At 47.6% G+C, this 26,841-nt stretch overlaps 1 protein-coding gene across 1 annotated transcript in view; it reads left to right on the top strand.

The window, feature by feature from the left end:
• The first annotated feature begins 354 nt into the window (after positions 1–354).
• LOC132571786 (steroid 21-hydroxylase) overlaps positions 355–26,841 on the top strand; it is a 27,390-nt gene continuing 903 nt past the window's right edge. Inside the window, exons 1-9 of the mRNA XM_060238578.1 lie at positions 355–626; positions 6,733–6,822; positions 8,492–8,646; positions 12,839–12,934; positions 13,389–13,490; positions 15,654–15,740; positions 18,832–19,035; positions 22,285–22,454; positions 25,414–25,517. Of these exons, the coding sequence (XP_060094561.1) occupies positions 401–626; positions 6,733–6,822; positions 8,492–8,646; positions 12,839–12,934; positions 13,389–13,490; positions 15,654–15,740; positions 18,832–19,035; positions 22,285–22,454; positions 25,414–25,517 (1,234 nt within the window). The 5' untranslated portion in view covers positions 355–400. The remainder of the gene's footprint in view (positions 627–6,732; positions 6,823–8,491; positions 8,647–12,838; positions 12,935–13,388; positions 13,491–15,653; positions 15,741–18,831; positions 19,036–22,284; positions 22,455–25,413; positions 25,518–26,841) is intronic.

The raw sequence follows: 26,841 nt of genomic DNA, 5'->3' as shown, positions 1-26,841 counted from the left end.
CATAAATTTATATATATAAATTTTTTGGGGCCACTGTGTGACACAGAGTGTTGGACTGGATGGGCCATTGGCCTGATGCAACATGGCTTCTCTTATGTTCTTAAGAAGGAGAACAAAACCTTGAGATGATTCATGACGACCGTCACCTTCAGATGACAGAGTAACGGCTGCCACCATTCCCAGGGTAGCCAGACTGGAGTCAAGGAGATGTGGCAATATTTTAAAAGGATAAACTTGTCATGGGGTCAAGGATGGTTTACATTATTTAAATATGGGAGGAGGGAGGCTTGTTTATGGAGGGCGACTGTTGGCTGATGTGGAGGCAGCCCCCACCCCCCATGACTGTTTCTGGATTTATACCTCTGCAGAGACCGCTGCCCCGCCTTGTGCCTGCTTAGCGATGTTCAGTGCTGCTATTTTCTTCCTGGTGTTCCTGGCTGTGGCCCTGTTCGGCCGGTGGCATGCCAGGCTTCTCCATCCAAAGACGTGTGGGGATCTGCCTGGCCCTTGGGCCCTGCCCCTCATTGGAAATCTCTCCGTCCTGTTCCACCCCAACCTTCCCATCCACTTCCTCAAGTTAACTGAACTGTATGGACCCATCTACCGCCTTCGCTTTGGCAGGAAAGGTGAGCTCGGGTGGGGTGAGATCATTGAGGTGGGGGCCTTGTGGCCATGGATGGATCTCTTTTGTCCTTAAGCCAGTTAGGTGTGGTGGTTAAGTGCGTGGACTCTTATCTGGGAGAACCAGGTTTGATTTCCCACTCTTCCACTTGCAGCTGCTGGAATGGCCTTGGGTCAGCCATAGCTCTTGTAGGAGTTGTCCTTGAAAGGGCAGCTGCTGTGAGAGCTCTCTCACCCCCTCACAGGGTGTCTGGTGTGGGGGAAGAAGATGAAGGAGATTGTAAGCCGCTCTGAGACTCTGATTCAGAGAGAAGGGTGGAGTATACATTTACAGTCTTTTTCTTAAGCTCCAAATTGCTCGGGATGACTTACTTGGGTCTCTCCCATTTTACCCTTACAACAGCCCTGTGAGACGGGCTAGGCTGCACAAGAGTGGGAAGAGCAGCCATTGAGGCTTGTGCCTCCTGGGTTCTAATCTAGGTCTCTAGCCTGGTTCAGCTACAAAATGGCTGGGGCAGAGGGTGGAGCCAAGTACACAATGGCTACCACTGGAGGTGGAGCAGTGGACAAAGATGGTAGATATGGAACTGATCAATGTGGTCTGGAGAACAGTTATCATTCTGGATAGTGACCACCCTAGCGGCAGCCTTTCCCCACCATGCTCCCTGAAATTCTTTAACTAAAGGCCAAGAACTGAAACAAAAGTTTGAATTCAGTGGCAATAAGCTTAATTCTGGGTATAAGCTTTCATGTGCATGCACACTTCTTCAGGTACCATGAAAATGACTTCTACAACTGTTACCTAGAAATTAGTGTGGGTCCTTTCTTTACCTTTTACGTGCAACATAAATGCCTGCCTGTTAGCTCACCCTTCCTTGAAGCAGGTCAGAGCACCATATGGTTCCAACTTCCTCGCTTTATCCTCATGACAACCTTGTGAGGTAGGTTAAGCTGAGAAGGATTGCCCCAAGGTCATCCATTGAATTGCACCGGGAGACTCAGAATTTGAACCTGTGTCTCTCAGACTATTGTCCAACATCTTAATTGTTGTCCTACACTGGCTCATTGGAAATACACAAATGTTCAATGACTGCGCTATGGCTAATGTGGACATTTCATGCTACTGGTAGGGTGGAGTGTCTTGAACTTCTGACAATGGCATTATGAAGTAAAACCTGAGGCAAATTTGGCTCTAACACACTCTTAAAAACCCCAGGATTTTACAGAGCTATCTGCTTCTTACCTCACTATGCATGCTAAGTTACTCAGTTCTCACTTATACCCAGAAATCAAACTTTGTTGAGCTTAAAGATGCCACTGAACTCAACCTTAGTTCTAGTGTTTCCTCTAAGGTGAGTTAGTGTGAGCTAGCTCACAGTTTTTTTAGCTTTGGGCTCACACATTTTTGTCTTAGCTCAGGAAAAATGGCTGCAGAGCAAACTAATTTATGCAGTAGCTCAGGGGAGTAGAAATCTTGCTCACAAGACTTCACAGCTTAAAGGGAGTATTTTCTCACATCTGTTGTTAACTGCTTTGTTATCTGTATACCAATTTACTGCAATTTACATGTCTTACCTAATGTGTTATTCCAATCTTAGCTGTACGTATTGCTCAGTTACTTAGACATCTTGACTCCAATTAGTTCTTCCTGGAAACTAATCACCTGCCCCCTTACCTGTATGTAATATTTGAGGAAATCTGTTTTAGTGAATTTTAAGGAGTGTACATACAAAGTCTCTCAGTTCTCGTTTGTGACCAGAATTGAATTTGACCCAGAGAGAACTCCAGTTTTCTGGGTTACACCTCTGAGGATGCCAGTCACACTTGCTGGCGAAACGTCAGGTTTCACAATGTCAAGATCATGGCCACACAGCCAGGAAAATCTACAGCCAAAGAATTGAACTTTATTTGATAGGACACAAACCTTGTTCCCACATCTGTTTGTTAACTCCTCTATTTGTATGCTAATTTACTGCCATTCACAGATCTTTCTCACATCCAATCTCAGCTAGAATCACCCAGTACTTAGGCGGCTCTAAATGGAACTCCTTGACAACCACCCCACCTATAAGTAAAGGGTTGAGAAAATTCTGTTTCACCTGTAACTGAAGAAGTGAACAAAACTTCGTTGGTGCAACTGGACTCAAACTTTGTTCTACACTCTTAAAATGTAAATACTTGTGTGGATGAATAACCTGTCCTCAGGGCCGGCTTGCCCACTAGGCAAATGAGGTGGTTGCCTAGGGCTTCAGGAAGGGGGGGGGATGAATTGGGTTCCCCCCTCCCAGTGCCCAAAACAACCACCTAGTTTGCCTGCCTGCCTTCCCACCACCACCTCCAGCCACTGCCCTTCCCTTCTGCTGCTCTTCCCCACCCCAGCTCACTGTGACGGTGCTGGGCCCTACCGACTTCTCCCTCCTCCTTTCCAGAACCAGACGTGAGGGGGAGCGAAGCCTCCTGTAGCGCTGCCTTCAAAAAACGCGTGGCTGCCTCACTGGTAGGGCCCAGTGTCGTGGCGAGCTGAGGTGGGGAAGAGCAGTGGAAGGGAAGGGCGGGGGCTGATGGGAAAGGCAGGCAGGGTCCACATCATTGCAGCCAGGGGGGCGCACGTGCGAGACAGAGCATGCTGGGGGTGTCACCAGACAGGGAACCTGCCTAGAGCTCCATGAGCCCCAGGGCAGGCACTGCCTGTCCTCTTGCCTCCTGTGTTTTTGCAGGGGTTCCTTATTTTGGAGTGTGCCTCCCATGTTCTGTGTGGCTTGACCTTAGAGTAGTGACTCATGCAGAGATGCCACAGGTGGGTGCCTGGCCTTCTTGTACCTCTGCAAATAGAAGAGTAAATCCTGGGTCTCAGAGATTTCCTCCCATTCCTTAAGACAGGAACTCCTAAGACTGAGAACGGGTTCAGTCATTCATATGGCCTCTTTGATAGACCCTGAATAACTCACTGGGAGATGGGCATATTGTTTTAAATTTTTATTCTGTGCGACTGTTCCCCAGTGATTTGGAGGTCTGGAACCAAACTTGACCTTACAGTACTGACAGATCTGCCCCGTGGATGTCAATGCCTTCTTACAGCTGAATTCAGCCCATTAAAAATCCCATGAAGGGCACAGTGTGACAGGAACAGGGGATGATGGCTCCCCTCCCCCCCCTTCTCAAGTGCCAAAATTGATTGCTTGGTCCAGCCACACTGCAGTGCTTCTGGCATTTCCAAAGGTAAAACCTGTGGATGCCAGTTTGGCCCCTAGCTTTCTGGTATTTGTGTATTTTAATACATTTCACTCACTTTTCTCCAGCGAGAGGCAGGGCCGGCTCTCCCACTAAGCAAACTAGGTGGTTGCCCAGGGCACAAGGAGGAGGGGGGCACCAAATTGGGCTTCCCCCTCCCGGTGCCCACGACAACTGCCTAGTTTGTTTGCCTGCCTGCCTCACTGCCGCTACCGCCCGCCCCTTCCCTTGCACTTTGCCCGCCCCCCTTGGCACTATCAGAGGACTGCGCTGAGGCTGGGCCCTACTGGCTTCGGCAACTTACAGTGACTTGAAGTTTGGAGACTTGAATTGCTTGGCGTTCATATCCCTGTATCTGAAATTGACTACTTGAAGCTTGAAGAAGCAATTGTGAAACAAGGCAATAGTACATCCTTGTCACAATAATTGGACTGCTGGCTGCCTTATGAGTTACATTTGAATCTACTTGGACATCACTCATAATTCTTCTTCAGTGCTACATCGGAACTTTCATCAAGGAAACAGCATTGGACTGCTTTAAAAATTGGACTTATTTTCCGATGGCCACTTTGGGATGTTCTGTTCTTTAAATAGAGTTGTGCCTGTTCTTTATGTTATACAGAATATATCACATTTTTGATAATATTGTTACTGTTTCTTTAATGTTTGAGGCTGGCAATCACGGAGGCTTTGTGCTTTATTTTCCTGCTGCCTGCTACTATGGTTCTCTTGTTGGGTTGCTTGCAACCTTCAGGTAGTGGCTGGAGATCTCCTGTTATTACATCTAATCTCCAAATGATAGGGATCAGCTCAACTGGAGGAGAAGGCTGCCTTGGAAGGTGGGACTCTGTGGCATTATACCTCACCGAAGTCCATCCTAAAACTCACCCTCCTCAGGCTCCATCCCCCAAATCTCCAGGTATTTCCCAACCCGGAGTTGGAACCTTATTGCCACTGAGGTATCCACTAGTATTCCCATGATCTTTGGCTATTCCAGACCCCATTAGCATATATTGAAAGTTAAGGGTTTTTCACCTGTTATGTATTTCATCTCACTGGGTTGTTGCCTGAGCTTGAGACAGGCACTCCTTGCAAACCAGGATCCTGAAGCCTGGAAGAACTGGCCAATCTGGATGCTAGGCATGTAACAACTAGTAACAGAGATACAAATGAGGGATTCTGGAGTGAGCCAATAGGAGTAACGGTTGCCGACTAAAGGGAGTGTGTTTAACTCAGCCACATTGTATATATTGAGTGAGTTGCCTATGTTGTTTGTGACTGTTTCTTCTTGCAATAAACTGTTCTTGGTTGATTCTGTAATCTTTCATTGAAATCTGCCTCCGTTCCTGAGGACTGGAAGGTAGCAAATGTCACCCCCATCTTTAAAAAGTGTTCCAGAGGAGATCCGGGAAATTACAGGCCAGTCAGTCTGACTTCAATACCGGGAAAGTTGGTAGAAACCATTGTCAAGGACAGAATGAGTAGGCACATTGATGAACACGGGTTATTGAGGAAGACTCAGCATGGGTTCTGTAAGGGAAGATCTTGCCTCACTAACCTGTTACATTTCTTTGAGGGGGTAAACAAACATGTGGACAAAGGAGACCCGATAGATGTTGTTTACCTTGACTTCTAGAAAGCTTTTGATAAAGTTCCTCATCAAAGGCTCCTTAGAAAGCTTGAGAGTCATGGAGTAAAAGGACAGGTCCTCTTGTGGATCAAAAAGTGGCTGAGTAATAGGAAGCAGAGAGTGAGTATAAATGGGCAGGCTTTGCAATGGAGGAGGGTAAGCAGTGGGGTGCCGCAGGGCTCGGTACTGGGTCCCATGCTCTTTAACTTGTTCATAAATGATTTAGAGTTGGGAGTTAGCAGTGAAGTGGCCAAGTTTGCGGATGACACTAAATTGTTCAGGGTGGTGAGAACCAGAGAGGATTGTGAGGAACTCCGAAGGGACCTGTTGAGGCTGGGTGAGTGGGCGTCAACGTGGCAGATGCAGTTCAGTGTGGCCAAGTGCAAAGTAATGCACATTGGGGCCAAGAATCCCAGCTACAAATACAAGTTGATGGGGTGTGAACTGGCAGAGAATGACCAAGAGAAAGATCTTGGGGTCATGGTAGATAACTCACTGAAAATGTCAAGACAGTGTGCGTTTGCAATAAAAAAGGCCAGCGCCATGCTGGGAATTATTAGGAAGGGAATTGAAAACAAATCAGCCAGTATCATAATGCCCCTGTATAAATCGATGATGCGGTCTCATTTGGAGTACTGTGTGCAGTTCTGGTCGCCGCACCTCAAAAAGGATATTATAGCATTGGAGAAATTCCAGAAAAGGGCAACTAGAATGATTAAAGGGCTGGAACACTTTCCCTATGAAGAAAGGTTGAAACGCTTGGGACTCTTTAGCTTGGAGAAACGTTGACTGCGGGGTGACAAGATAATGCATGGGATGGAGAAAGTAGAGAAAGAAGTACTTTTCTCCCTTTCTCACAATACAAGAACTCGTAGGCATTCGATGAAATTGCTGAGCAGACAGGTTAAAACGGATAAAAGGAAGTACTTCTTCACCCAAAGGGTGATTAACATGTGGAATTCACTGCCACAGGAGGTGGTGGCGGCCACAAGCATAGCCAGCTTCAAGAGGGGTTTAGATAAAAATATGGAGCAGAAGTCCATCAGTGGCTATTAGCCACAGTGTGTGTGTATATATATAAAAAAATTGCCACTGTGTGACACAGAGTGTTGGACTGGATGGGCCATTGGCCTGATCTAACATGGCTTCTCTTATGTTCTTATGACATGTCTAAGCATCAGCTGAGGCTGTGTGGCTTAAAAAGCATGTAACCGATTTCATTTCACTCTTCTCTCTTTCTTCTTGGCTAGATGTGGTCGTGCTGAACAGTTCAGATTTAATCCGGGAGGCGCTGATGAGGAAATGGACCGACTTTGCAGGGCGTCCTTACAGCTTTGTTGGTAATCTTGGCCTGGAGGGGCAGAAGAAGGTTCTGGGAAGCCAGCCAAACCATTTAAAAAATAGTTCTCTTTCCTCTGACTGGTGCTTGCACGGGAAGTCTCCCTGGGGGGCATTATGACCAAAACTAACTAAGAGGGATGGGAAAGGACTCTTGGGGTTCCTGGAATGCCCGAGAGGCTGGGCAAACAAGTGATGAGGGGCTGAGAGAAATTGCCATTATATCAAATGTGGGTGGGGATGCATTTGGAAAGGCCGCTGGACAAGAAGCTGACTGGGTGAAAAGTTAATGTAAGGTCAAATCTGCACCTTATGAAAATTAAGCTGCCATCTATTGGCTGAGACAACTGGTCATTCTAGCTAACTATTATCTGTTTTGGCAGATAATTCTGGAAGAAGTGAGCAGTGACTCACGAGAGTTCACACCCTGCCAATGCCACAAATTCTGTTTGTTGACTCTTATTGTTTTCTACAGTAGCTCTAAAACCTCCAGAAACCCTCCCGGCATATTAAAATCTCTGTCCGTACTGCAATGATTTTTTGACTGCCAGCTTAAACACCATACCATCACCTGATTTGCTGGTATGCCTTATTCAGAATTCTGCTTTTGTAATATAGGAAAGATACTTGGCTTCCTTAGTCCTTGAATGTTCTTTATTTAGTGAAGATAGAGAGAGATGGATAACCCCATTGTTAGAGAAGGATGAGTATATAAGCAATGATCGAAGCCCCCCCCCCCCTTTCTAGTCCTGACATGGATAGCCCAGGCAAGCTCAATCTCCTCTGGCAAATACTTGAATGGGAGACCTCCAAGGAATAACAGTAGTTGGGAGGCGGGGGCAGGCTTTATTCAGCCACCTCTCTGAATAGCTTCCAGGCCCCCTACAGGGGTCAGTCACCAGAGGTTACCATGACTTCCAGATGCATTCTCTCTCTCTCACACACACACAATACCCCCTAAAAAGGTTTTCTTTTCCTTTCTACTGTGGGATAAGAAGAAGATGAAGAAGATATTGGAGTTATATCCTGCCCTCCACTCCGAAGAGTCTCAGAGAGGCTTACAATCTCCTTTACCTTCCTCCCCCACAACAGACACCCTGTGAGGTGGGTGGGGATGGAGAAGGCTCTCACAGCAGCTGCCCTTTCAAGGACAACCTCTGCCAGAGCTATGGCTGACCCAAGGCCATTCCAGCAGGTGCAAGTGGAGGAGTGGGGAATCAAACCCGGTTCTCCCAGATAAGAGTCCGCAGATAAGAGGAAGGTAAGGGAGATTGTGAGCTGCTCTGAGACTCTGAAATTCGGAATGGAGGGCAGGATATAAATCTAATGTCTTCTTCTTATTACTACATTGTAATATATAATGAAATAATTATACAACTCACGGCCCAGTTGCTAACAGGCCACGGACCAGTACTGGTCCTCGGCCCGGGGGTTGTGGACCCCAGTAATCCATCATAACATTAAAAAAAAACTTTTATAAATTGAGTGGATTCAGAAGGTGAAAAGGAGATTATATATTATAAAGGGAGATTACATTCCAGTGCACACTGGAAGTGACATCATTGTGCACCGGAAGTGACATAATCAGCGGTGACCTGGGACTCTGGTATCTGGCCCAAAAAGCTATGCTAAAAAGGCCTTTCTGATCTCTCTCCTTTGTTTGCTTTGCAGCAAATCTTATTTCATTTGGAGGCAGGGACCTGTCCTTGGGTGACTACACACCGGCCTGGCGGTTACAAAGGAAACTGACTCACATGGCTTTTCAGCGCTGTTTGCGGGGAGACACAGAGCAGATTGTTAGCAGCCAAGCTCAGCTTCTCTGCCAGGTGAGCCTTTGGAAGGGACTGCTTGTTGTGCCCCTGTGAAAGCTTTTCTTCCTTCCCACCGGTCCCAGCCAACAATTTGCACGAACCAAGCATCCGCTCTAGAATCTTACCCAGAATCCTTTGCAACAAAGACAAGTTCTGTGTTGTCTGCAAGGCAGTTCTTTTTTTTTTTTCATTCTCTCTTTTTTTAAATTAAATTTTTAAAAACGATATACAACAAGTGCAGTCAAATATTCACAAAATCAGGCAGTTTGTTGACTGGTAGTTTGATCCCTGAAGATAGAAAAACTCAGAAACCATTCAAGAATTCAAACGAAAGACTATTATTTGGTTATTGTGTATCGTTCTGTCCTGCTCAGCATGTGGGAGGCTAGGAATAGGACTCCCAGCTACCCAGGCTGGAATCCCCACTTCTGCCATGGAAGTTTGCCCATTACAAACTCTCAGCCTGACCACCTCAAGAGGTTGTTTTGAGAGAACAGAGGAGGGGAGAACAATGTTTTAAAAGCTGGGGAGAAAAGTGGGATAGAAATAAATAAAGGCAATGCAGGCATAAGGAAAGCCCCAATAATAACAGGATAGAATTACAGAATCACAGAGTGGGAAGGGGCCATACCCAAAGAATCATAGAGTTGGAAGGGATCTCCAGGGTCATCTACTCCAACCCCCTGCAGAATGCAAGAAACTCACAAATACCTCCCCCTAAATTCACAGAATCCTCATTGCTGCCAGATGAGAATCTAGCCTCTGTTTAAAAACCTCCAAGGAAGGAGAGCCCACCACCTTCCTCCACTGAGGAACTGTTCTAACGGTCAGGAAGTTCTTCCTAATGTTGAGCGAGAAGCTCTTTTGATTTAATTTCAGCCCATTGTTTCTGGTCCTACCTTCTGGGGCCACAGAAAACAATTCCACAGCATCCTCTATATGGCAGCCCTTCAAGTACTTGAAGATGGTGATCCTATCACCTCTCAGCCGCCTCCTCTCCAGGCTAAACATGCCCAGTTCCTTCAACCTTTCTTCATAGGACTTGGTCTCCAGACCCCTCACCATCTTCGTCGCCCTCCTCTGGACCCGTTCCAGCTTGTCTATATCCTTCTTAAAATGTGGTGCCCAAAACTGAACACAATACTCTAGGTGAGGTCTTACCAGGGCAAAGCGATACCATCACTTCACGTGATCTGGACAGTATACTTCTGTTGATACAGCCCAAAATGGCATTTGCCATCTAGTCCAACCCATTGCTCAGTGCAGAATCAGCCTAGCATCCCTACAGAACTGTACTAACTGAGGGGATAGTGGTGGTGTTGGCTCTGCTCTAGAATCCCCTTGCTGGTACTGGTTCCTCCAAAGGGACCCCTTTAGGAAGACCCTGAGGAGCCCTCCCTCTCACTGAAAGGGTCTGTCACGGAGGGGCTTGCAGGCAGGATCCCACATAAGTGGTTCATGGGTCACCGTCGAAAGTCAAAGTCCAAAGTCCGGGTCAGGTAATGTATTCCAGGGACAGAAAGGTTCCAAGACTGAGCAAGAAGCAGGCCAAACATCTGTGGACTGCAGACAAGTTGATCCCATGCTGGCTCCAGCCTCACTGATCCCACGCTGGCTCCAGCCTCACTGTTAAGTCTCTTGCACTGTGACTTATATTGGGAGTGTCCCTACAGGTGATGTTGGGTCTCCTGAACACATGAAGCTGCCTTATACTGAGACTCTTGGCCTGTCAAAGTCAGTACTGTCTGCTCAGACCAGCAGTGGCTCTTCAGGGTCTCAGGCTGAGGTCTTTCCCATCACCACCTACCTAGTCCTTTTAACTGGAGATGCTGGGGATTGAACTTGGGACTTGCTGGATGCAAAGCAAATGTTTGACCACTGAGTCACAGCCATGGCCCATCCTCTCATGTTAGGCTCCTCTCCACCAGCTGAGTCAGCTCCTCTGCTCATGAAAAGTCATGGGATGCAGGTCCTGTCAGAATCCATTGGTCTCTCTGTGAGGAAAAGCCCCCTACTTTTCATACATGTGGACATCGTGATCGCCAGTGTGGTTGCCAGGGTGCCTGGAGAGTTCACTCTCACACATCTGCTCTAAGAAGTGGACTTTGCTTACAGTTTCTAAGGCTTATATGGCAGCTTTGCATTCTACATCTCTGAAGAGTGTTAGCCAGAACTACAGACATGCTCCAGCTGCTCCTTGTGTGCCCAGTCTTGGCCACTGCAGTGGAAGAAGCCAGGCCACCATGTTTCCAGCCTGGCTCCATGGACCTAAAGCTAACAACAGCAGAATCCATCTTGCTTTCCTGATCCAAGCATACCCTGCCAGGCTAGACTCATTCCTTCTTAGTGGGAAAGTACACTCCCTAGCCTGCAAGCAACCTCATGAATGGATTAATAGCTCCACTGTTGATCCTAATTGCTCAGCAATACCAGAACAATAAACCTTGCCCAGCAGAAGATGAAATAAGAGGAAGGACATCTCCTGTCTTCATCAAGTCTTTTGTCTTACCCGGGTGGTACCTAGGCCATGTATTTGATTCCCTGTTGTCACCTTCCCAGCTAATCCCATTTAACCTTAAATATCCAGCCATTCCCATTCTCACCCCAGTCTAATACCTTGGAGCCGCCCCAGGCAGCATTGCAGCTTGGAAATTTCCAGGTTCACCAGACTAAGGTGAAGTTCATTGGTCAAAACTGGCATCCAATTAGGTGTCAGCAAGGGATGTCCAGCCTCCTTGGTCATCACAGAGCCTCCCCCTTGCTCCTCCCCAAGACCTCCCAGCCCCTAAGGGTCTAAGGGAGTCTATTTAACCTCTGACCCAACTCCACTCATGTGTGCTTTCTATTCAGCAACCCCTATTACCCGCTGTCTAGATCCATCCCCAATTCTGGCCACAGTGTTGGGTCCATTTCCCCTGTCCTCTTAAGTCGCCATTGGAAACCTTCCCTGAAGACGACGATGGTAAATATGACCCTGTTTGTCTACCCATATATGTTCCCCTATCAATCTATCTGTGTTTCCTAGACCTGTGTGAATGTGTGAGTGTTTTGTATTTTTACCTTGTGTGAAAGAACTATTATTCTAAATAAATTACAATTGGTTTTACTAAATTAGAGTCCGTTATTGAGCATTGACTATCTGAACGGTTGAGCCTGGTATACACAGATAATAAAAGATTCCTATTGGGCCAGCTGTCTCTCAATCTAATTCCCCAAGTTCTTTTGAGAGTAGTTTCCCTAACACATCTCCAGGTACTTTCTTAGCAGCAGAAGGGAGGCCTTGAATCACCGAGGCTCGCCCTAGGGCATGGGATGCCCCAGGCAGTCTTGCCGCCCCCTGCCCCCCACCCCACCGTCCTACCCACCTTCTGCTGCTTGCCCCTGCTTCTCACCTTGGCCACCTGCTGCTTGCCACCTCAGCAACTCCAGGGCCGTGCAAACAAGTGCAGTGATGAGAATGGTGGCGGCGGTGAGAGCGCGGTGGCAAGATCAGGGCAGTGACAGTGGTGGCGAGAGAGGGGCGGCAACACAGGAGCAGTGAGAGAGGCGGTGGCAAGGAGGCAGTGCCGAGAGTGGGGCAGTGACAGTGGTGGAGAGAGTGGGGCTGTGAGGGCTGCTGGGGTGAGGGCAGGAGGGCTCAAATGGTGGCCTGGTCGTGGCTCCACCCTAGGCAAATGCCTAATTTGCCTAATGGGTGGGCCAGCCTTGCAAGTGCACAGTCCTGTGCCTGGTCTAGGTCTCAGTCCTGGCTCTTGGCACTCTCTGCTCCTGGAGTCCTGGGGGAGACCATGGCTCTGGCAGTCCATGCTGGGGCCTCCTGACCTGAGGGCTCTACTGGCTGAGAGTGTGGTGATGCTGCTGGTTCAGGGGTTGGTGCTGGTTGCTGCAAAGGGTCCCCTCAGGAAGACACTGAGGAACCTCCCCTCACAGAAAGGGTCTGTCATGAAGGGGCTTGAGGCAAATTGTTGTCGCCATCCTCCTCCTCCTCCTGTGAGGCCTCGTTGGGGTGGTCTGTGACATCCTGAACTGCTTGTTGGGTTGAGTGGGATGTCTTCTCTCAGCTACACTCCAGTTTTTAAACCCCAAAATGACAGTCAGTTTTTCTGGGAGCATTCAGCAACCAGCCTATACAGTTGGCAGCTTCAGCACCGAGTTCTGGGGGTGTCCGCCTCACACCTTAACTTGCCTATCTTTTGGTTCTCCCCAGGTTTTCCGTGGATATGGGGGACAACCCGTGGATGTGGCCCATGATTTTTCCTTGCACACCTGCCGGGTCATCTCTACTATGATGTTTGGGCCTTTGGTGAGTCACAGGGAAAATCTGGCAAAGAATGATGCATAATTTCTCTCTCTCTCTCCTCTTTCTCCAAGCAATCTCCCAGTCCACCTTTTCCTGTTAAGTCTCTTGCACTGTGACCCAGTTTGGTCTAGTGGTTAAGTGCACAAATTCTTATCTGGGAGAACCGGGTTTGACTCCCCACTCCTCCACTTGCAGCTGCTGGAATGGCCTTGGGTCAACCTTAGCTCTCCCAGAGCTGTCCTTGAAAGGGCAGCTTCTGGGAGAGCTCTCTCAGCCCCACCCACCTCACAGGGTGTCTGTTGTGAGGGAGGAAGATAAAGGAGATTGTAAGCCACTCTTATTCAGAGAGAAGGGTGGGATATAAATCCAATTTCTTCTTCTTTTTTGATGCCCCTACTGTCTCCCAAACAGGGGCTCCATCTTCCCAGGCTGGACTTTTCTCTTTCTTCTGCTGCAGGATGAATCTGCCGTTAAAGAAATTCATGACTATATCTTTGAGTTGGTAGAAAAATGGGGTGCAGTTTCCGTACAGATCCTGGATTTTCTGCCCATCCTTAGGGTAAGGAGAGGTGCTGCTTTGACACCTTGACTGACTTTGCTCTGGGTGAGTTTAATCCCATTTCCCCACCCCGTTTTGTTTTAAATCTGGTTAAAGCAACATTAGTGGCAACCAAAAGTCCCAAGAACTGAGCTAGTTTGATCCAAGCACAATGCTTTCCTGCGTGTCCATGTTAAGTCTCCCAATACTCCAAATAATGAGATCTTTTGGTTCATCAAATAGATTCATTTATTCAGGCTAAGGTTCGGACATCACTGACAGGTTCAGTGAAACTAATGAAGAAACAAGAACAGGGTTAACACTATATAGGAGATAACTGACCATTACTACTTGGGGGGAACATTGCAGACCTAAAAGTTATAGAACAAAGCAGCAGATAAGTGCACCTTTAAGACCAACTAAGTTTTATTTAGAATGTAAGCTTTTGTATGCTCTTAAGCAGACTTCATCAGACAAAATGGGAATGGCAAGCAGCAATTCTTAAAAAACATTCCCATGATTCCACACTGCCCACTTATATTAAGAATTGCTGCTTGCCATTCCCATTTTGTCTGATGAAGTCTGCTTAAGAGCATACGAAAGCTTACATTCTAAATAAAACTTAGTTGGTCTTAGAGGTGCTCTTGTCTACTGCTTTGTTCTATTGCTTCAGACCAACACGGCTGCCTGCTGGGATCTAACTAAAGGCTATAGGCTAACATAATACTATAACTTTACTACAAAGCATACTTTGGTACTGATAAGCGGCTGGGAACTACAGCAGTTGACACCTTGCATTCCACAGCAAGACACAATACAGGAAACGGTTGTAAACATGGCTCTCCTTCTACTGCTAAGGTTGTAAATACCAGTCCCATGATAACACTTAGAGAAAGAGAAGGAGGGAGGCTTGACAGTACAGCTCAGGCGACTAACTTTGTGTTTCTCAGCCAAATCTCGAGGAGTTTCCCAACTTGGATCTTGCAAGCCTACTCACTGTTCTCCCTCCCTCAGTGGCCAGGGGGCACCTGGCAAACCTAGAGTATTGGAATGGGTTTTTTTTTTTGAGCAGGAACGCACAGGAACGCAGTTCCAGCTGGCTTGGCCAGGGCTCAAAGGGTGTGATGTTTACCCATGCTAGTTGTCACGTTTGCATTCTGGCTTGGCTTGAGGGCAATGGCATTGCACAGTGTCTGTCCCAAAGGGCCATCAAACACTATGCTTTGATGATAAAAATTCAGAAGCTTCTACTCGGGGTAGGGTTGTGTGTGTGTGTGGGGGGGGGGAAGGTCTGATCTAGTATCTTGAAGATTGCCCTCCAGAGCAGCCATTTTCCCCCCAGGTCCAGTGATGTTTGTCATCTGGAGAGAAGTTGTCATTTCAGGAGATATTCAGGCTTCTGCTGGAAGTTGTGTGAAACCAGAGAGCTCACGGGTATGACTTAGATATATAACAAAGAACACTCCATGAGAACGTTAACTGATGCATATATATTGAAAACAATATTTTTAACCACAATATTTTTTACATTAATTTGAAATTATTTTACAGTCCATTTCCCAAATGCAATGTTTTTCTTCGTTTGTAGGACATCCTGAAGTCCAATACAAATGTGATTGCAGTTCCCAAACAGCTCTAAGGACAGACAGAAATGTGGAGCCATGCTTGATCCTTGGAGATAAGCAGAGCAGTGCCAAATTTGATATTGCATCCCTTGGTGAGCTGCCTGAAGAAGGATTCTCTGAAAGCAGAAGCAGCGGTCCCGTTTTGCAGCCACACCAGTTTGGGAACTGTAATCACATTTGTATTGGATTTCAGGAAGTCCTACAAACGAAGAAAAACATTGCATTTGGGAAATGGACTGTAAAATAATTTCAAATTAATGTAAAAATTTTTGTGGTTAAAAATATTGTTTTCAATATATATGCCTCAGTTAAAGTTCTCGCAGAGTGTTCTTAGTTATATACCCTCCTGGAAGTTGCCAACCCATTGCAGATATCTCCCATAGACATATTGTGCAGGTCACAGGAGAGGATAAACTTGTCTGACCGGGAGGTTGGTAGGCGGAAGAGTTCAGGGAAATAGGGGGTGGGGGAGGGGAAGGGGTAACCCAAATTGAGAAGGGGGAAATTCACTGGATGTTGAGTTTTGAAACCAGTTACATTCTGAGCCCTGCCGCTGCAGGTCTTCCCCAACACCACTTTTCGGAAGTTTCTTTCCTGCGTTGCGAAGCGCGATGCCTTCATCCGGGATGTCATGAAGAAACACGAGGTGAGAAGTGAATGGATCAGGAGACGGAGGAGGGAGGAGCCATCTCTGGCCAGGGGTTTCGATGAGGGACCCCTGGGCTCACTGGATGATGGCCATGATAAAAAGCTTTTTATTAGAATGTTTGTACAAATAATAAGAAAGAAAAACAACAAAACCTGAAACACATTAAAGGAAACAACTACAGTTGTGAAAAAAGGAATTAATATCTGACTTTCTACACTACTGGGATCCACACATTTACTCATTATGACCTTAGTCCAGAATCAAACCAAGAGAAAGCTATCACCTTCCTGTATAATCTTATCTTTGCCTTTTAATCTTCAAAACCACAAATCATCAATTCAAAACATCAATTCATTTTCTTTTCCTGCAAGAAGTCCTTAAAGTGTTTCCATGTCGGCATAAAATTAAGTGAAGTCTTATCAGAGACATGAGTGGATGATGGTCGACAATTTCAACCGGTGGTGCTTAATAATCTTATTGAATACCAGTAAGAGTCAAAGTGTTCTCTTAGAGAGACTCATGGTCTTCTTTGGGGGCTGGTGGGGCTGGTGAAAATCTATGTCAGAGCAGACAAAATGATGGCAAAGTCCCATGGTGGATCAGCTAAAAATATGGTTACAGTATTTATTTATTTATTTATTTATTTATCTGGGATTTATATCCCGCCCTTCCCATCGAGTGGCTCAGGGCGGCTTACAACATATATAAAACTAACATAAAAGTATAAAATTACACTTTAAATTAACAATTCACAATATATAATTAAAATAAAACATTTGTTATAACTATACATAATTAAAACAGCCAGCAGTCGTAAAGCTACACTCCATTCAGCTTCAGGTAAAAATTCAGTATACAATATACAGCATTCAGTAGTCGGTATACAGGGCCGTTAGTTGTGGGCCAGCCGGAAGAGGACTGTCTTACAGGCCCTGCGGAATTGGGTGAGATCCCGCAGGGCCCTTACCTCCTCCGGCAGCTGGTTCCACCAAAATGGAGCCATTACAGAGAAGGCCCGGTCTCTTGTGATCTTCAAGCGGGCCTCCTTTGGCCCGGGGACAACCAAAAGATTTTGAGATCCCGATCTCAGTGCTCTCTGGGGAACATGCGGGGAGAGACGGTCCCTCAGGTAGGCAGGTCCTAGACCATATAGGGCTTTAAAGGTAATAACCAGCACCTTGTATCGAACTCGGTAGGATATTGGCAGCCAGTGCAGCGCCCGAAGTCCCGGCTGAATGTGCTCCCACCTTGGGAGCCCCAATAACAGCCGGGCGGCGGCGTTCTGCACCAGCTGCAATTTCCGGGTTCGACACAGGGGCAGCCCCATGTAGAGGGCATTGCAGTAGTCCAGCCTCGAGGTGACCGTAGCATGGATCACCGTTGCTAGATCGTCGCGTTCCAGGAAGGGAGCCAGCTGCCTAGCCCGCCTAAGATGGAAAAATGCGGACTTGGCAGTGGCTGCTATCTGGGCCTCCATAGTTAAGGAAGGCTCCAGAAGTACCCCCAGGCTCCTGACCCTGTGCGCCGCCATCAGCGGCGCACCGTCAAAAACCGGAAGGGGTATTTCCCCCCCTGGGCCACAACGGCCCAAGCAAAGGACCTCTGTCTTCGCTGGGTTTATGACTGAATTGGATGATGTTACCATGCCTAGGGTTACCGACCTTCATTATTATGACCGATCTCCAGAAGACAGATCATCTGGAGAAAATGGCCACTCTGGAAGGTGGTCTCTATGGCATTATGCCCTACTTAAGCTCCTTACCTCCTCAAGCCCCGCCCTCCTCAGGCTCGACCCTCGAAATCTCCAGAGGTTTACAAGATTATTCATGGGACAGAGAAGGCAGAGAAAGAAGTCCTTTTCTCCCTTCCTCACAATACGAGAACTCGTGAGCACTCGATGAAATTGCTGAGCAGTCGGGTTAGAACGGATAAAAGGAAGCACTTCTTCATCCAAAGGGTGATTAACATGTGAAATTCACTGCCACAGGAGGTGGTGGTGTCCACAAGCATAGACAGCTTCAAGACTGGATAAGCTTATAGAGCAGAGGTCCATCAGTGGCTATTAGCCACAGACTATTGTTGGAACTCTCTGCCTGGGGCAGTGATGCTCTGTATTCTTGGTGCTTGGGGTGGGGTGGGAGCAAAGTGGGAGGGCTTCTAGCCCCACTGATGGACCTCCTGATGGCACTTGGTTTTTTTTGGCCAGTGTGACACAGAGTGTTGGACTGGATGGGCCACTGGCCTGATCCAACATGGCTTCTCTTACGTTATTATTTCTTAACCCAGAACTAGCAACCCTACCATATTGCATCAGAGGCCCAGAATGCATTGGAATGAGAATCTGTGGATCCTTGTTTCGTTTAACTTACAGGGAAACGTCCCGCTGGGGTGCTGCCTTAGAAGGCCACTGGTGGCCTGGAGGAAGTGGAACCCAACCCCAGCAACTCTGCCCAAGCCTCAGGGGCTGCTTGGCCCAGAAATCTGTTTGAAACTTGGAGGTGTTTTGAGGAGAGGTACCAGGTGCTATGCTGAAAATTTGGTGCTTCTGCTTCACAAAACAGGGCTCCCCAGAGCCCCAGATACCCACTGATCAATTCTCCATTATACCCTAAGGGAACCAACGTCCATAGGATTAGTGGAGTGCCCAGCAGACATCCCCCCCCGCCCCCGCGTGCTTTCTGATAACTGTGAAACGGGGAGACCCTCCAAACTGGGGGATCCCCTGCTCCCACCTGGGGATTGGCAACCCTAATTCTATGACATTATACCCTGCTGAAGTCTTTCATCTGCTCAAGCCCCACCCACCTCAGGCTCCATCCCGAAAATCTCCAGGGATTTTTGCACGTGTAGCACCGCAGGGGCCTCTCTGTTTGACTGGTACCAGAGCCTTTATCACTTCCCAGTCCGTTCCTGAGCCTCACCTCTCCATCTTTCGAGCAGAAGCTGAGGCAGTCGGGCTACTCCGGCTAGGCCTTAGGCTTCAGCACTGAGAAGCAGGTTTGGGGATTCTTTCCCAGGATAAGAAGTTGAAGTCTCTTGTCTCGCTTGAGCGCTCTGTCTGTCATGCCACCCGCTTTTGGCTTCACAGGAATCCCAGCATCCCAGGGAACATGGGTACATGGTGGATCACATGCTGCATTTCCTATCGAAACACTCTGCCGACAAGCAGAAAGATCCAGGCCTCTTGCCAGAGCACATCCACATGGCCATCGTCGACATGTTTATTGGAGGCACAGAGACCACTGCTGCTTTGCTTAACTGGGCCGTGGCGTTCCTCTTACACCGTCCTGAGGTAGGCCTGGTGGTGCCTGGTGGCCTTTAAGCTGAAGAAAACTCATAAAATATGGTTGCCAAGTCGGATTGGGATAGGGTTGCCAAGCCCAAAACAAGACATATGTGGGGACTTTGGGGGTGGAGCCAGGAGACTTTGGGGATGGAGCCAGGAGACTTTGGGGGTGGAGTGAGAAGCAAGGTTGTAATAAGCATAATTGAACTCCAAAGGGAGTTCTGGCCATCACATTTAAAGGGAAGGCACCCCTTTTAAATGCCCTCCCTCCATTGGAAATAATGAAGGATAGGGGCACCTTCTTTTGGGGCTCATAGAACTGGACCTCCTGGTCCAATCCTTTTGAAACTTGGAGAGCGTTTTTAGGAGAAGCATTGGATGATATGCTGAAAATTTGGTAGCTCTATCTCAAAAAATATCACCACCCCAGCCCCAGATACCCGCAGATCAATTCTTCTTTATGCCCTATGGAAATCGGTCTCCATAGGGAATAATGGAGTGCCCAGAAGACATTTCTTCCCCTCCCGCTGCTTTCTGATGACCCTGAAACTGGGGGCCCCCTCCAAACTGGGGGATCCCCTGCCCCCACCTGGGGATTGGCAACCCTAGACTGGGAAGTTCCTGGGTATTTGGGGGTGGAACCTGGGAAGAGCAGAGCATAGCGAGGAGAGGAGCCTCAGCAGAGATGTGACCTTCTGAAGTCCACCCTCCAAGCCAGCCATTTCCCCCCCGGGGAACTGATCTCAGTGTAATTCTGGGAGATCTCCAGGCACTACCTAGAGCAGAGGTGGCCAAACTTGCTTAACATAAGAGCCGCATAGATTAAATGTCAGATGTTTGGGAGCCACAAGACATTAATGTCAGATGTTTGAGAGTCACAAGAGAGAGAGGGAGGGAGGAAGGAAGGAAGAAAGATGGAGGGGGACGGAGAGGGGTAAAGAAAGCAACTTTAACTTTAAATGCATTCTCCAAGCTGTCAGCTGGCTTGGCTTGAAAAAATGATTTAAAGAGACAAATGCCTTCTCCAAGTTGTCTGACAGGACAGTGGGGGCTTCGAGAGCCACACAATATGTGTGAAAGAGCCACATGTAGCTCCCAAGCTGCAATTTGGCCACCCCTGACTTTGAGGTTGGCAGCTCTATCATAAAACTATGTTTTGGTTTCTCTCTCTGATACGCCCCTCCTCCCTGGATATCTAGTGGGAAACAGCAAGTTCTTTTAGGTTCTTAGGATGGCATCAGCAAAATTAGGATACTAACTTTGGTATACTAACTTTGGTAATTTGAGTGAATCTGTCATAACAGAACAGAGTTCAAGTCCAATATTACCTTAAAGGCAGAGTTGCCAACCTCCAGGTGGTGCCTGGGGATCTCTCAGTATTTCAGTTAATCTACAGACGACAAGTCAGTTCCCACGGATAACATGGCTGCTTTGGAGGGTCATGTCTATGGCATCACACCTTAGTGAGGTCCCTGCCTTCTCCAGGATTTTCTCCCACAAAATCTCCAGGTATTTCTCAAGCCACAGCTGGAGAGCCAGTTTGGTGTAGTGGTTAAGTGTGCGGACTCTTATCTGGGAGAACCGGGTTTGATTCCCCACTCCTCCACTTGCACCTGCTGGAATGGCCTTGGGTCAGCCATAGCTCTCATAGGTGTTGTTCTTGAAAGGGCAGCTGATGTGAGAGCCCTCTCAGCCCCACCAACCTCACAGGGTGTCTGTTGTGAGGGAGGAAGGTAAAGGAGATTGTGAGCTGCTCTGAGACTCTGAGATTGGGAGTGGAGGGTGGAATGTAAATCCAATATCATCTTCTTCCTTGAAAGGGCAGCTGCTGTAAGAGCTCTCTAAGCCCCACCTACCTCACAGGGTGTCTGTTGTGGGTGGGGGGGGGAGGTAAAGGAGATTGTGACCACTCTGAGATTCAGTGTATAGGGCGAGATATAAATCCAATATCATTATATCATCAAGAGCCACTAGGAGACAGGCTGCAGAAGTATAGTGTGTTCTGCATGTCCTACCTCTGTGCATAACTCTTTGCTCTAGTTGAGCTGATTACATTCTGCATTGTAGCTCTGCATTGCCAGCTGCCCTTCTTGGTAACACTCTCCCACCTACCGGCTTGGATACAAGGGCTGGTGGGTCTTCATTCCCATTTGTATGTAGCAAAACAAGGTTTAACTCCCAGAAGCTCACACCCTGGGAAAGCTTGTCGGTCTTCTGCTACTGGACTCAAAACTTTTATTTGTTTCAAGTTGTTAAAACCTTGAAACAAGAAAAGTCAAATCAACAAGAAAAGTTCTCTAACATACAGGGCTGGGACCAGAAGATGCTGCTTTTGTGGTGGTTCGTGTAGGAGTGGTGGGGGTTTCAGGAACTTTGGCACTTCTTAGAGGAATACTCCCTCTAAGCCAGGGGTGTCAAACATGCAGCCCAGGGGCCGAATCGGACCCTCAGAGGGCTCCTATCAGGCTCCCAAGCAACTGACTGTCATCTGCTTCCTTCTCTGTCTCTCTCTTGCTTCCTTCTGCATCACAGCTTGCTTTGCCAGGCTTGCTCAATTGCACAGGAGCTATAGAGCAATCTCTTTTTTCTCCATTGGCTGAGGCTCTTCCCTTGGAGAGGAAGGTGGGAGGGAGAGCTTGCTTTGTCAGGCTTTCTCAATTGCACAGCAGAGCTACTGAGCCAAGCCCCTCTTCCTTCTATTGGCTGAGACTCCTCCCCTGCTAGCATTCTGGGAAAGGAAGGAAACAGCCAGAGCTTCCTTTGCCCGATCCCATGGGAGAGATGCAAAGAAAGCATCTTTAAGATCAACGAGTGCTAATGTTTTAAGCATATTTTATTTTAATTTTTTTTAAAAAAAACACCTTTGTGTTTGTCTGTGTCCTTTATAAAGTTTATGTCTCTGCTACCTAATCTTAAATAGGTACACACATGGCCTGGCTCAGCATGGCTCGGCCCAACAAGGTCTCATTTATGTCAGATCCAGCCCTCATAACAAATGTGTTGGACACCCCTGCTCTAAGCTGTGGAGTCTTGTGAGCAAAAATTCTATTTTGTGTGCTACTGGCATTAAAGCTGTGAGCCACTGCATAAATTATTTTGCTCTGGGGTCATTTTTTCCTGAGCTAGGATAAAAATGTATGAGCTGGATGCTTAAAAACTGTGAGCTAGCTCACACTAACTCAGCTTAGAGGGAATTTTGCTTGAGAGTTCTAGCCCCTTTTTGTCCCCCACCTGTGTCCTCCTCCCTCCCTACAGATTCAGGAACAAATCCACCATGAGATAAAGACTGCCATAGGTCTCGATCGTGACCCTACCTACAGTGACCGGGAGCATTTGCCCTACCTCAACGCCACCGTTGCAGAGTCCCTGCGCCTGCGTCCTTCAGCACCTCTCGCTCTGCCTCACGCGGCCACTCGAGATACCAGGTACCAGGTTTTCCCACTCTCCTTCTCATTCCCTCTGACAGCCTGCTTAATCTGAACTGCATCTCTTAGGCCTGGGGTCCCCAACCTTTTTGAGCCTGCAGGTACCTCTGGAGTTCTGTCACAGGGTGTTGGGCCCAACCACAAAATGGCTATCATAGGAGACGGAGCCAAATAAAAAATGTCAGGGGGTGAAGAAATGCATAACTCCAATAGGATTCCTTCAGCCTTTCAGACAGAAGCTCCGTTGAACAGGATGCTTTTTAAAACGAACAGAGATTTAAAAAATATTTTCTCATAATCGCACACGATAACACAGTGTCGATCCTTACGCTTTGGTGGCAGCAGCTGCTGAAGCAGCTTTTAAAATATTTGCGCAGCCAATCAGAACTCCAGCAGCCAATCAGAAGCCCTACTGGGTATAAAACCCCCACCTGGCCCCACCCACTAAGAACTCTTGGTGGGCTCCAGGAAAGGTGTTGACAGGCACCCAAGCGCTAGGGTTCCCAGCCTCCAGGTGGGTCCTGGAGATCCCCCGCTTTTGCAACTGAACTCCAGCTGGCAGAGATCAGCTCCCCTGGAGAAAACGGCTGCTTGGAAGGCTGGACTCTAGAGCATTGTACCCTGCTGAGGCCCCTCCCCAAACCCCTCACTCTCCCAGATCCACCCCCAAGACTCGAGGTATTTTCTAACACAGACCTGGCAACTCTACCAAGTGCCCATGGGCATCATGCTGGGGGCCCCTAACCTAGACTAAAGGGAAAGTTAGTGATTTCCTCATAACCAGCTAAGGGCTTTTTCTAGAACTCTTGAAGTATTAGGGTTGCCAAGTCCAATTCAAGACATATCTGGGGACTTTGGGGGTGGAGCCAGGAGACTTTGGGGGTGGAGCCAGGAGACATTGGGGTGGAGCCAAGATCAAGGCTGTGACAAGCATAATTGAACTCCAAAGGGAGTTCTGGCCATCACATTTAAAGGGATGGCACACCTTTTCAATGCCTTCCTTCCATAGGAAATAATGAAGGATAGGGGCACCTTCTTTTGCGGCTCATAGAATTGGACCCCCTGGTCCAATCGTTTTGAAACTTGGGGGATATTTTGGGAAGAAGCACTAGATGATGTACTGAAAATTTGGTGCTTCTTCCTCAAAAAACGGCCCCCCAGAGACCCAGATACCCACGGATCAATTCTCCATGATTTTCTATGGGAATAAATCTCTATAGGGAATAATAGAGTTCCCAGCAGACATTCCCCTTCCCTCCCCCCGCTTTCTGACAACCCTGAAGCAGGGGGAGGGTCTCCAAACCGAGGGATCCCCTGCCCCCACCTGGGGATTGGCAACCCTATGAAGTATCTATGTGCCTTTTAAACTGTCAAGTTTGGTGTAGTGGTTAAATGTGCGGACTCTTACTTGGGAGAACTGGGTTTGCTTGCAGCTGCTGGAATGGTCTTGGGTCAGCCGTAGCTTTCACAGGAGTTATCCTTGAAAGGGCAGCTTCTGGGAGAGCTCTCTCAGCCCCACCTACCTCACAGGGTATCTGTTGTGGGGGCGGGGAGAAGGTAGAGGAGATTGTGACCACTCTGAGATTCAGAGTATAGGGCGGGATATAAATCCAATTAATTCTTCTTCTTCACATTTTCATCATGAGGCGCACAACTACCCTGCATAAGAACAGTTTCTTAAGTTCAGAAATGTTTACTGGCTTATGATGAACTCATCTGTTAAACTAACCAATCCACTCTGTCAATTACCCCCTTAAAGCTTCCTTCTGGGCTCACTCAGTCAGTAGCCTTAAAATTATTCAGGCTTGGGATCTAACTCGGGGCCTACAGAGTGGCAAGCACATAGGGTTGCCAAGACCAATTAAAGAAATATCTGGGGACTTTGGGGGTGGAGCCAGGAGACTTTGGGGGTGGAGCCAGGAGACATTAGGGGTGGAGTCAAGATCAAGACTGTGACAAGCATAATTGAACTCCAAAGGGAGTTCGGGTTATCACATTTAAAGGGACGGCACACCTTTTCAATTCCTTCCATAGGAAATAATGAAGGATAGGGGCACCTTCTTTTGGGGCTCATAGAATTGGACCCCCTGGTCCAATCCTTTGAAACTTGGGGGGTATTTTGGGGAGAGGCACTAGATGCTATACTGAAAATTTGGTGCCTCTACCCCAAAAAACAGCCCCCCCCAGAGCCCTAGATACCTGCAGATCAATTATCCATAATTTTCTATGGGAATAAATCTCCATAAGGATTAATAGAGTTCCCAGCAGACATTTCCCTCCCCTCCCCCCGCTTTCTGATGACCCTGAAGCGGGGGGGAGGGTCTCCAAACCGGGGGATCCCCTGCCCCCACCTGGGGATTGGCAACCCTACAAGCACATGACAGGAAGTGGTGTACCATCAGAGTGCCAGTTCCCCTTTGTGATACTTCCAGTCCTCAGTCCCCTAAAATCAGAATTTCAGGGGGCATTTCCAGCTGCTGCCTGGAGGGGGAGCTGGAGGAGCCATGCTCCCCTGTGCCCAAACCATGACTCAGCAGGTGAGGCCCCTGGCCTGCAGGTTGAAGACCACTGCTTGAAGCATCAGAAAGACTATAACGATATGGGACAAATCTGCCCTGAGCCAAGGGGCAATGCTGGAGCATCACCCCGATTTTGGAGGGGCACCAAACCACCAGTGATGTAAACTCCTCTTCCCCCACAGAAATCTTCCCATTTCAAAAACAAGATCTTTTTTTTCCCAAATGGAATTTGACATGCCACAATTTTTTTAAAGTCCTGTTTTTAAAACATTCTTAGGTGGAGCAAATAATTGCTGTGGGCAGGTCGTATACCTACTGGCTCCTCCATAGTTAGGACCCTGGGCGCAGAATGAGAAATCTGTAGGCCCTCTATCCCGATCCTCCAAGATGGTAGGTCAGTAATTTCTTCTCTCTTTTCTCTTTCCCGTCCCCTCCTCAAGCCTTTCTGGTTTCCACATCCCAAAGGGCACGACCATCATCCCCAATCTCTATGGAGCCCACCATGACGAAAGCAAATGGGATCGCCCTCTGGAGTTCAGACCAGGTATTGCTACCATGGCGATTGAGTTTGTGTTGACCGGTGTCAGAATCGGTTGCAAAAGGGAAATTTAATGCTCAAAATATAAAACCAGCCATCCCGAGTCAGATCAAGTATCTGTCTCAGGGGTCGGCAATATTTATGAATAAAGAGTTGAACGTTACCAAAGCTCAGAGCAAAGAGCTCAACCAACAGCCAGTATGAGTCTGTTTGCAGAACTGATATGTGGAAGTAAGTGACAAATTGATTAATAATCCATAGAATTTCCACAGCACAAACACTAGTTGCTGTGAGTCCTTTGAGAGCCGGTGTGGTATAGTGGTTCAGAGCAAGGGACTCTAATTTGAAGATCAGGGTTTGCGTCTTCACTCCTCCCCATTAAGCCTGCTGGGTGACCTTGGGCCAGTTGCAGTTCTCAGAGCTCTCTCAGCCCCACCTGCCTCACAAGGTGCCTGTTGTGGGGGAGAGGAAGGGAAGGAGACTGTAAGCCACTTTGAGACTCCTTATGGTAGAGAAAAGCGGGGTATAAAAACCTTTCTCTTTATTAGGAAGTGGCACACATGAGGTCTCACAATAAGTAAAAATAAATGCATGAGAATCCTATGCAATTGTTTTGATGCACAGGAATAAATTTGCCCATGGTTCGCGCTTGAATTCCTGGTGAATGTTTACCACTATTATTTCCCTTTCTGTAAGCATTCTAAGAACCTCCATCAACATCTTGGCTTTCCATTTCCCTCCCCTACTGGTTATTCTAGGAACCCTGCCCACACCTCCATACTTTAACTGATGGTCTCCAACCTTTTCTAGCCAGCAAGCACCTTTGGATTCTCATGCTTCCACAAAATGGCTGCCACAAGAGGCAGAGCTCGCTGCAAAATGTCAGGGAGTGAGGTTAAGCACAACACTAATGATAACCCTTCAGCGTTTCAGGCAGAAGCTACGTTGAACAGGGTGCCTTTTAAAATGAACATAGTGTTTAAAAATATGTTCTTGCCTATACACACAGTAATGCAGTGTAGATCCTTTATGCTGTGATGATGGCAGCTGTTGCTGAAGCCACTTTTAAAATATTTGCAGACCAGAAAATCAGATCTCCAATGGCCAATCAGATCTCTCAATGGCCAATGCTGCGTATAAAATCCTCACCTGGCCCCACCCACTCTCTAAGAACTATTGGCAGGCGCCAGGAAACATGTTGGTGGGTGTCATGCTGCCGATGGGAACCCCTGCCTTTACTTAACAAAATCTGATTCTTCAAAAGAGCTATCGTTTGTTCCGTACTGACCTGCACTTGCCTCTAGAGGCGTAGACCGCAGATCTCCTGATC

This window comes from Heteronotia binoei, chromosome 5, assembly GCF_032191835.1.
Source record: "Heteronotia binoei isolate CCM8104 ecotype False Entrance Well chromosome 5, APGP_CSIRO_Hbin_v1, whole genome shotgun sequence".
NCBI classification, from domain to species: Eukaryota; Metazoa; Chordata; class Lepidosauria; order Squamata; family Gekkonidae; genus Heteronotia; species Heteronotia binoei.
This window is presented reverse-complemented; position numbering and strand designations above follow the sequence as displayed.